Source organism: Brassica napus, chromosome A7 (genome assembly GCF_020379485.1).
Source record: "Brassica napus cultivar Da-Ae chromosome A7, Da-Ae, whole genome shotgun sequence".
Taxonomy (NCBI): domain Eukaryota; kingdom Viridiplantae; phylum Streptophyta; class Magnoliopsida; order Brassicales; family Brassicaceae; genus Brassica; species Brassica napus.
Window position 1 is genome coordinate 4,106,376 of NC_063440.1, and position 11,908 is coordinate 4,118,283.

The window sequence follows — 11,908 nt, forward strand, 5'->3', positions numbered from 1 at the left end:
CTCAGTCTGGATATATCAAGAAGATTCTTCAAGTGTTTAATATGGATGAAGCAAAGGCAGTGACCACACCTATTGGAGCACAGTTTAAGGTATCATCAATAAAAGACGATGATGGACAGGAAGCGGTTGGTGATGATGTTCCGTATGCGAATGCCATTGGGAGCATTATGTACGCAATGACAGGTACCAGGTGTGATTTGGCTTATGCAGTAGGACTGATAAGTCGTTTTATGAGTAATCCAAGCTTTACTCATTGGTCTGCTGTGAAATGGGTTTTGAGATATTTGAAAGGAACTCAAAACGTGAAGCTTGTGTTCAGAAGGAAGAAGGAGTTTATAGTAGAAAGCTACTGTGATTCAGATTTCTCGTCAGACTTAGACAGAAGGAGATCTATTTCCGGCTATGTGTTCACAGCAGGAGGAAATGCTATATGCTGGAAGTCAGGACTACAGGGTGTAGTAGCGCTTTCAACGACCGAAGCTGAATACATGGCGTTGGTTGAGGCGGTAAAAGAAGGTATCTGGCTAAAAGGCTTGATAGAGGAATTTGGTTATGAACAAGAGAGTGTAAAAGTGTGGTGTGATTCACAGAGTGCTCTGTGTCTGGCGAAGAATAATGTTCATCATGAGAGGACGAAACACATAAGCCGGAAACTCCACTTCATCAGAGATATAATCGCAAAAGGTGATGTAAAAGTGCTCAAGATAGCTACGCTGAAGAACCCTGCTGATATGTTGACAAAGGTTCTTCCGGTTGAGAAGCTTGAGAAGGCGTTAAGTCTTCTTGGCGTAGCGAGTCACTAAGGTGAAGCCTTTGGGCGGTGGGAATGCATATGTTTGCCATACTAAGGAGCTAAAGCAGAGTGATGTCATCAAGGTGGGGTTTGTAGTGCTTTGGTGATGATAATCAACTCTGGTTTACTTAAACCGCGACTGGTTATGTCAATTGGGTTTGTCAAGATTAAAGAGGATGGTTCTTCGGTTCAAGACGGTTAGCTCATGGTTTACGGTTATGTTTATACCGGCTTAGTATGTGTAATAGACTCTATCATATAAATAGAGCATATGTGGTTTATCCCCTCTCTCTTGTGAGCTATTGTTCTAAGTGAGCAAGAGAGGGATTATCAGATTCAAAAGAGTTCCTTGTACGTGAGAAAGATAGTGATTGTGCTGTGATTCTATCAGCACCGAGACGTAGGGTTGTTACTCATTCTTGAGGGCCCGAACTCGTATAACTCTCCTGTGTCATCTTTGTATTCTGTTTTGAGTTGAGTGATTGATCTTGTGAGCTGAAAGAGTTCGAGATTCAGAGCCACCGATCCTAACAGAGTTCGTGAAATTTTCGTTTATGGAATTGACAAACAACTAATTCAATGTTCCTAGCCTGATAAAATACGAGCCATTCGATTTTATCTTTCTGGAAAAAAACTTCGCTACATTTTTGGCCAGTTATGGCCCAATAACCACTTACACTTAATGTATGCAATTTTTACACAACTTACGGCCAATTACATATTATAAAGGATATAACATGAATATCTACCAAATTTGGAAGTATGAACATTGTTTAAATATAAATACATCAAATAAACCCAACCATGTAAACTACTCTGCTTACACAACAAATGCAAAACACCAATCACAAAAAGTAGCACAGTTCATCACCCCATTTCAATTCTATTACAATACAAATCTTAGAGAATCAATGACGCAACAAAAAAAGCAACATCACAAGCACATCATCACCTCCACATATTTAGATAGTGCAACAACAACGCCCACGACTCTGCGCTTGCACGGAGCTACGCCCCTAGTTAATTGAAAATTAGACAAAAAGTTTAATACGAATAACTCCTAGATCATCAACCAATTATATTGTTCAAGTGTTAAAAATTAACTAGAAATTGAATGTAAATTTTGATAACGGACTGATATGCTGATATCAACTACTTATCAGTTGTCACCGTTAAAGTGTTTAGAACAAACTGAAGGCAAAGAGAGCAGCTCATATAAAGTTTGAAATTAATTGGAAACTGAACGTAAATTTTGGGTAGAACTATTATCATCGTTCTTTGGTGTAAAATGTGTGGAAATAATTACTTCACATAAAGAACAATTATCACCGTTTTTAACATGCTTACCCAAAAAATAATATTCTCTCCGTTTCATTTTAAATGTCTTGTATAATTTAGAATCTATTTCATTATAATTGTCAATTTTTATTTTCAATGCAAATGTTTGATAATTCTTTCACTTCATCTTTCAGTTCATTAATTAATTAAAATAAATAAACAGTATATTAATTAATGATATAATAAAAAATTTAATAATTTTCTTAATATGTATGAAAGAACCTAAAACGACATATAAAACGAAATGGAAGTAGTAACATCTATGTTCGATTTCCTATGTGCTTTTTTAGTTCCAAATGTGAAAATAATAAGTTCACATATTTTATGGTGTACGAATTTGTGGTTACAAACAACAGAGATAAACTATCATGATGGAAAAACCAACCATTTCAAAATACATCCAGATAGATCATTTGGATAAATCATCAAAATGGATTATTAATTCGTATGCAGATGACAGATGGAAAAACGCACATTACCGTAGCCATTGGTAAGAAAAAAACTCAGACACTGCAATTTTCGTACCTCTGTGCGGCTTCTCCGACTTGGCTACATATTGACTCTAGCGAAATTGGTGTCCATCTATGACGAAACCAAACTTAGTTATGAATGTTTTGTAAGACTTTTAGGTAAAGAATATTCTATAACATCCATCAATTCTTACTTGAACAAGTACCATACAAAAACAACCATGAGACATGAATAAACATACGATGCGAAACTCTCTGAAGAACAAACGTAAGAAATGGTCCACAAACCAAACAAAGATAGATAGTTCGATAAATAGCCAACATGGCCTAAACCACAAAATTAAATATCAATCTCAACCGGATATCTGTCCATACAATCTTCCCACGGATTGTGAACCGAAGGCTTAACGTTTCGTAGAGCCACCCAAACAGAGCTGTTACACTTAAAACCTGATCCCAAAGCAATTTGCCAAATCCTGTCGCCTTCCTTCATCCTTCCTTTAGCTTCTGTATAAGCCAACTCATACCAAATCGAGCTCGAAGAAGTATTACCAAACCTGTGAAGTGTCATTCTAGACGCCTCAACGTGTAATGGAGACAGCTTAAGATTCTTCTCAAGCTCATCTATTAGAGCTCTTCCACCAGCGTGGATACAGAAATGCTCAAAGGCGAGTTTGAAGTCCGGTGTATAGTTTTTCAACTCCGGCCTAAAATACTTCTTCTTGAGGAATGTCACAAAGAAAGCTAGCTTCTCTTTCATTGGAAGAACCAGAGGACCCAAAGTGGCGATATTGATCTTAAGAGTCCTTGCAGCCACCATTGGTAGATTCTTTGTCAAGGTAACTCCGATTATACCATCTTCATCTTCTTCCTGTGTTGCACACTCAAAGGACCTATCATCAGATCCGGTATGGATCCTTACGGTATGAAGAAGCTCGTACTTTGCGCGTGACCGGTCTCTAGATCTGTTAGAGAGCAGAATAGCGGCTCCACCGACCCGGAACAAACAGTTGGTGACTAGCATTGATTTGTTTTTCCCCAGATACAAGTTCTGAGTGATGTTCTCTGTGCTTACTACGATGGCGTAAGTGTTCCTATGAACTTGTAATAATCCCTTTGCAACATCAATGGCTATGACTCCAGCACTGCAACCCATTCCTCCAAGATTTAGACTCTTGATGTTGTCTCTGAGTTTGTATTTGTTAACAATCATGGAAGCAAGTGATGGAGTTGGATTAAATGTGCTAGAATTCACCACCAAGATACCGATCTCGCCAGGCTTTACACCGGTGTTGCGGAAGAGATTGTCAAGCGCTCCGAATATGACTTCCGCCGTCTCTTTACGTGAAGCCGCCATATCCTGCTGAAGCGGGAAGCATTGGAGACCCTCGGGGATACATGTTTCTTGACCGAGACCGGAACGTTCAAGAATCTTCTGCTGAAACTCAATCAAATAGTCGTTCTCTTTGTTCTTCCAACACACGCCTGCTTCTCTTGCACGTCTCGCATGTTCCATCAGTGTTTTGACACTGACCTTGAGATGGGACGGTGGGAGGTAGCAGGAGAAGTCGACGAGGTAAACGGGTTTGGGTCGGCTTAACATGTAGATGGTCAACAGGAAAAGCAGAGGAAATGAAAGAAGGGTTATGGTTTCTAGGTTATGGTGAAAAAAGTTTTGTAGATCTTCTAAGTTGATCCCAGATCCTTTCATGGATAATGCTACCATTAATGAGATGAACAAGATCTTGAAGAAAAACATCTTTAAATTCTTCATTGGAGTTTTTCCCTAAACAGTGGAAAGAAGAGTAGAAAAAGTTTGTTGTGTTTGCTCTTAGTAAGCTGTGTTGTGGCCTTTCGTTTCGAGATGGCTCGGTTTACATATATAGAAAATGGACCGTGAATTGAGCAAGCGATAACCAAACAAATTAATTTTACTTGCTCTTCTTGCATAATGAGGCAAGATTTTATATTTATTTTTAATGTTGTTCTACACACCTGCACACTAGTTCGGCTAGAAAAGAATATATATATATAATTAAGATAATTAAACACCCGTTAGATTTGAAACTTAAATATAAACACTTAAGTATATATAAATTTCTTTTGCTTCGAGCATTGCTCTCAAGAGAAATTAATTGCTTTGTTTTTCTCCAAATATTATTCTTTTGAAGGACAGATCAACGTTGGCAATCATCATTGTTATATACATCTATACTATATATATGGTTCTATGAATAGCTAAAATTAACTCAGTACAGTATCAAATAAATCAAATCCCGCACCTATTATTTGTCGCGTTTCTTTAAATTTTTGCCAAAGAAACAGTGATGTATAGATAATGCTTTATTTATGGAGTAACTACCCACATTCATGTGTAATAAATAGGAGTGAAGAAAGAAGCAACTACTTCTTTTATCTACTGTCCTTTATTTCCAATTATATGTTCAGAATTCATAAACATGCCGTTACAAGGTAACGTGGCCTTTTCAACTTGGATGAGAATAAAATAGTAAAACTTAAATGTGGGGTGGAAGAATAAATAAAGCCAACCATCCAGTACATATTATATTCACACAATCTTGGGGTTTAGCTTTTAATTTTGATTTAGGATGTAACTGTTGTAAGTTCTTCAACTCGGTTATTGTGGAGGCTCGTTTTTTTCTCATGTAAGAAGTATAGGAACTGAATTAATTTTTTTCCTTTTCAAAGCTACAAATTAACAAATCGAAGACATGTGTATTTCCCTTTGAAGAATTAAACTTACATTTAGTGTACAACTAAATTCGTTGTATGTGTTCACAATAATAAAATCCATTCAGTGCTTAGAATCAAACTCATGCATAATATATAAGACTTTAAACTTTTAAGGATTTTTAACGCGATAATCACTTAACTAAGTTTGTTTTGGGTAAAAACCATTAAACTAAGTATTTAACCAAAAAACTCTTAAACTACCTTTATTTAATGAATTAAACCCTAACAGATTATAGTTACCATTACTATCGGTAAATATTTAGTTGGAGTTTCTATATTAAGTAAACATAATTGAGGCGTTTTACCATAAAAAATCTAAAAAAAAAAAAAAGTCAAAATTTTATAATATTATCTAAACATTAGTAACTTATATTTTCAAAGTTAGCATTTTTAAGTCTTTTTGTAAAATATATGAGTTTGATGTGTTTTTAACATCAATATTATATATGTATAAATTAAAAATGAAAAACCTAGAAAATATAATAAAAATTATTTAAAGATATACCTGTAATCCAAATTTTAACCATTAACTTAAGAGACTTTCACTAAATATGATCTTTTAGTTTCATTTAATAAGAACCTAAGGCTAATGATAGGAGAAAAGAAAACCATAAATGTTTTTACCTTTTATATACAAAAAACATTTAGTATTAACTAAAAATTTCACCAATAATAAAAATGTAATTAAATGTTAATAGTTATAGCGTATTAGATAAATATAAAATATACATATTTTAAAATAAACCAAAAACATTTTATATATCTTAGATCATATGAAAGAAGGAATATTAATTAACTATCTATTTTATTAATTTAGAAACAACATATAAATTTTGATTAAAAAAAGAAACATTATATAGAATTATCTTTAAGCTCACATGTGACTTGAGAAATTTTCATTTAGAAATATTTATACTTTTAGATTTTCATTAGGAGTAACAGCATCATATCAGTTTAATCTTAATTTACATATAAAACTTTCATAATTTATTTTGTTTTATTCTATAGATTAATATATTAACTAGATTTTAACCGGCGTTTATGTTTCTTTATTTTCTGATTTAGAAAACCGACAAACAAATTATTGTGAATGTTAAACCATTTGATTAGATATTAGGTTGTTTGGGCTTATGTTACTAATGTAGTGATCGGTTATATCTGATTTTATTACTTATGCAGTGAAGTGAAACTATAAGATAACGATCTTTATTAGAAGTTGATTTATGTGGAAACATATAAGTGCATTTTAGTGGTTACAGAAATTATTTTTTGAATTTATACATTGTTCAGTTGTTAAAATCCAATTTTTAAAGTGTTTGTCAATTATTTTAAATAATTCTATATAAACATGATTGCAAGATTTTTGAAAATATTTGATCAGTTTCATAGGTCTTTCATGTGGTTTATATTTTTTTTATATATACAGAATATTCTAAATGTTGTTACGCTAAAACAATTAAAATCGTTAACTTTTTAGTATCATATAATTTATTACCTTTTAAAACTAACTAGATTTCCACCCGCACGGTTGTGTGAGTATATATTTTCATATTTATATATATAGATATTTATTTTACATAATTATTATATATTTTTAATGTTACTCACATATTTAAATGTTTGTATAATTATACCAAATATAATAATTTTATAGTTTTCATGCTATAAATTAAAATCATCACATATATATGTTGCTTATTATATATTGTCTTATTTAATTTGCGTTTGATTACTAAAGTAAAATTTTTAATGCATGAAACAACATATATGAAAACAATTTTGTATTTAATTTATAATAATCATGATCCGTAATTCAAATCGCTAGATTTTTTTAGTAATTTTTTAATGTTTATTAATTTTATTTAATAAATTACTGTATATTAAAAAGTTTAAGATAAGTTAAATTTTTATACATGTATTATATGGTTTACAAATATTAACCCGTTCTACCAACATATTATATTTTTAGCATAAATATTTTATATTTATAGAGAAAAAAATGTTAACTTATCAATTTAAAATAATTTTATCATATTTTTTTCAATATAATATTTTTATTTTAAAATGATAGATATTATTATAAAATTGATAAAATAGGATATAATTATATTCTTTTAGTAACATTTCATTACTAATTACGAAATTAGTTGAAAATATTTATATTCAATTTATGACAATTAAGATCTTATTATAATCTTTTTCAAGAGATTTGTTAGAATTTGTTTTTTTTAAATTAAAAGATATTATGATTAAAGTAACTAAAAATATTATGTATATTAGCATTAGTGATATACATTTAATATAAAATTTAAATGATGGTCCAAATAAAAATATCACTCATAAAAAAATCATGATTTTTATTTTATTAGAAAACAAATTTGAAAAAAATTAAAATAAAAATAAATATTTATTTCTAACAAAATCTTTAAAATTTATTTGTAAATGTATTTTTGAAATTAATTAATTTCATTTTATTTAAATTTTCGTTTATAAAGGAAAACTATATTCAATTTCATTTTTAGTTATATTTTATGATAATTTAAATTAAAACTAACTAATTTTTGAAAGTAAATTTAAAAAGATTCTAAGAAGATTTTAAAAAGATTTTTTTAGAACATTTTAAATATATTCATTTGTATTTCAAATAAAAAAAATAAATATATTAAAAGATATAATAATGAACTTAAGTAAAATATGATATTTTCTAAGGATGGTCCAAACTAAAAAAAATCACACATGGAAAGAAGTCATGACTAAAATAAGATATATATTCTTAGGGCATGACTGGTTTTCCCGCTACTAGTCGTACAAATCTCTTAAAACCGCTAGAAACCGCAACCACCCGCATCCGCAAACTCCCGCAACCGCAACCGCAACCGCTGCGGTTAAACCAGTCAGGCCCTTAATATATTTCTAGGATTTGTTTGATTCCAAAATTACAGGAAAAAATCTTAACAAAGTTTTTAGGTTTAGTTAATATTACAGAAAACGTTATTTTATATTTATTTTTATTTAAACAGTATTGCACGACACCCTAAAATACTAATATATTGTTTTAGCTAAATGTCACAAACTAGCTGAGTGATACAATATATTCTTTGTTACTAGTTGTTAAATGTTTTAGGTTTTTAAACATTAAGAAATTATTTGCAATTATACTCTATTTTATTTTTGTGTTTAATTAGTATTATAGTTTTCAATTTAAAAAAATTGAATTATTAAGAAATAAATTAAGAAAAAGAACGATAATATACTTATAAATAGAAGCATCATATATTTTGAATTTTATTCCTTTTTAAAATGGGTACCCTTCTGAAATATACATCACTAAAACAGAGGGGTTATACAATAGATTAAAAAGTTATATGAATCACGGTAGCATAAAATCATCACCAACATAACTCTAATATATTTTTTTATCAAACATAACTCTATATGTTTTCTAAAATAGTGAACTATATTATAGATGTAGATTTTGTTACAATGCATTCCTCTATTTTAAGGCTTATCTATTTTTTAGTAAATATAAAAAAAAAACAAAATTTTGCTTCTAAAAAAATATATATATATATATATATAAGAATAGTTTTCCTTATATTTTATGAAAATAAATAATTCGACTATTGAGATATACATTGGAACAAAACTTATCTTTCTACTATAGGTTTTATAAGAAAAAATAGAGGTTATGATGGGTATATCTTATGATTTAAAAAGACACATTAAACCATATGATTTGATATTCTTGAAGTTACTTAACACTTTTGAAAGTTACAAATATATATCTTAAATATACAAGTTTTACAAAAATTAACGTAGAAGACTTCTCTCATTAGCTAAAAACATTAATAAGCATGAATGTTGTAATTTCATAATCATCACCAAATAAGTTATGAATTTCATTCAAGAATTCCAATGTTGACCAATATACATGAATTAATAAAAAAAATGTTAAAAAGTCTTTGAGAAAAATGAAAGTTTATCAAACGTTGACGTAGACGACTTCTATGGAAGTCTTCTGACAGATTTATAGGAAGTTGACAATAAGATCATTTTTGCAATTGAAAATTTATAAAGGAAGACTTCCAGAGAAGTCTACTCTACATCATACTTCTTTGGAAGTCTTTTTTTTTGTAAATATTGGCTTACTTTTGTTTTCAAAAAATCTCAAAAATACCAGAGAAGATTTCTTAGTAAGTCGTCTTAGATAAACATGTTTGTTTGGCATTTGACCAGATTGTGTCAGAAATTTGACTTTTCCTAGACGACTTACAGAGAAGTCATCCACAGAAAAAAAAAACTTAAATATTTAACTTTTCTTAGACGACTTCTATGTAAGTCCTTTCGGATTACTTTTGCAACTGAAATATAAAACTTAAATATTTTATTTTATCCGGACCCCTTCCATGTAAGTATTTCGGCAAATGACTTACACGGAAGTCTTCTGTATTAATCAAGGTTTGACCAGAATGACCAGAATCTCGGAATAAAATTCTGGAAGACTTTCGTGTAAGTCGTCTATCGAAAGACTTGCAGGGAAGTCGTCCGAATAAAATTAAATATTTAAGTTTTATTTTTTATTTTGCAAAAGTAACATGAAACGACTTACACAGAAATCTTCTAATAGTCAAATCTGGAAAAAAAATGATTTCATATTTTCAACCAGTGAGATAACTTGTTTAACTTCTCCAACCACACAAAATTTCACCACCAAAGTGACCCACTTGTTAATGACCAAGAATCATGAGCTTGAATGACTTTATGAACCTTAGAAAGTTTAGAATCAAAATTTTGGGGTTTTGCCAAAACTAACTCACAACTTGATTTTAACCCCAAACCTATACCCAAACTTGAATCAAATTCAAAACTAACCTAAAAGCCTTGTGAAATTACAGTCCAGCCCTTGTGACCAAACAAAAAAACAAAAGCTATTTTTACGAATATAGCCCCAGTGAGTCGTCTGAGATATTGGAAGTCGTCTTGACGACTTCAAAGTAAGTCTTATGGTGTAGCTAATCTTAAAAATAATTTATAAATTTTATAAAAAATATTTTGATAAGCGAAAAATTAAAATCATGTAATTATAAACAGTTTTAAGTGATATAAATTAAATTATAACAAAATTGAACTGTTTTCAACATAGATGAGTGTAGGTAGTGAATCATGGTATTCTTTGGTCTAGGGTTTGGCAACATAAGTTGTAGTATTGTATGTATTCTTAGGGTTAGATTTTGGAAAGCTTGAATGTTTTTTTTGAAAAACTAAATTTTTACCTATACGTGTTTATTTTTGTGTATAGTAAACACTTTTGAAGTTTAATTTGATTTTATGAAGTGTTTAGTTAGTTTATTAAGTTTAGCGGTTATGTTTAGGGTCTAGACGACTTACATTTCAGTCGTCTGATGAAATGATGACTTACTTTGAAGTCGTTTGGGAAGTCTTCCATTTTAGTTAGTTTATTAAGTTTTATGAAGTGTTTAGTTAGTTTATTAAGTTTTAAAAAAAATATTTTCCCGCTTTAATAATTTAAACCAGACGACTTACTTGTAAGTCGTCTGGGAAATCTTCTATTTTAGTTTCCCGCTAAAAATATTTTAATTTCCCGCTAAAAATATTAAAGTCTTATGGACGACTTACAAGTAAGTCGTCTAAAACAAGTAAGTCGTCTAAAATATTTTAATTTTCCGCTTAAAATATTTTAATTTCCCGCTAAAAATATTAAAGTCTTCTTAGACAAGTTAGTCGTCTAAGAAGTCGTCTGAATCAAAAATATTTAACCTAATTAGATTTTTTGTCTCCCTATATAAAGAAAAATTTATACATTTTCTCTTCTCCTCTCAAATGGCTGCAACAAAAATGTAATGTTCATCATTCTAAAACTCTTCAACCTCTCTCTAATCTTGTTGACTTGAAAACACCAATCTTTATATGAATATTTCAGTTTTGTCTCATGTCTTTCTTACTAATCTATCTTTTTTTTGCAAGTTTTTAATCAGATGATACTCATCTTCTACTCATTTAAGGGTAGATCTATTAATTTTAGATATGTATTTTTGTGTGTTCTATAAAGGTAGATTTATCTAATCTTCCACTCATTTTTTCAGTTTTAAGCTATTTGAACGTTTTTGGATATGCAGATTTTTCAGATCTAGATTTGATATGCAAATTTTTCAGATCTGGAAGATTTCTTGGACGACTTACCTGTTAGTCGTCTAAAATATAATGCACTAGACGACTTCGATGAAGTCTTCCAGACGACTTCCATTTCAGTCGTCTAGACTTCTTGGAAGTCGTCTGGACTTCCTGGAAGTCTTCTGACGAAGTCTCCCTTTCATAATAGATTGGAGCGTTTTGGTAAGTTTTTATGTCTGATTTTTCTTCATTTTGTAACTTCTTCTTGTATAAAGTTCTTACTTTTTTCCCAAACTAAAACTCTCCAAACCCACTCTAATCTCTTTGACTTGAAAACACCAAACTTTATATGAATTTTTCAGTTTTGTCTCATGTCTTTCTTACTAATCTATCTTTTTTGCAGGTTTTTAATCAGATGACA

At 30.2% G+C, this 11,908-nt stretch overlaps 1 protein-coding gene across 1 annotated transcript; it reads right to left on the reverse strand.

Moving 5' to 3' along the window:
• Positions 1-2,768: 2,768 nt before the first annotated feature.
• LOC106358599 (3-ketoacyl-CoA synthase 8) lies at positions 2,769-4,505 on the reverse strand. Its single transcript, XM_013798429.3, has one exon. The coding sequence runs from the start codon at positions 4,373-4,375 to the stop codon at positions 2,942-2,944; it is 1,434 nt and encodes a 477-aa protein (XP_013653883.2). The 5' UTR covers positions 4,376-4,505; the 3' UTR covers positions 2,769-2,941.
• Positions 4,506-11,908: the final 7,403 nt, after the last annotated feature.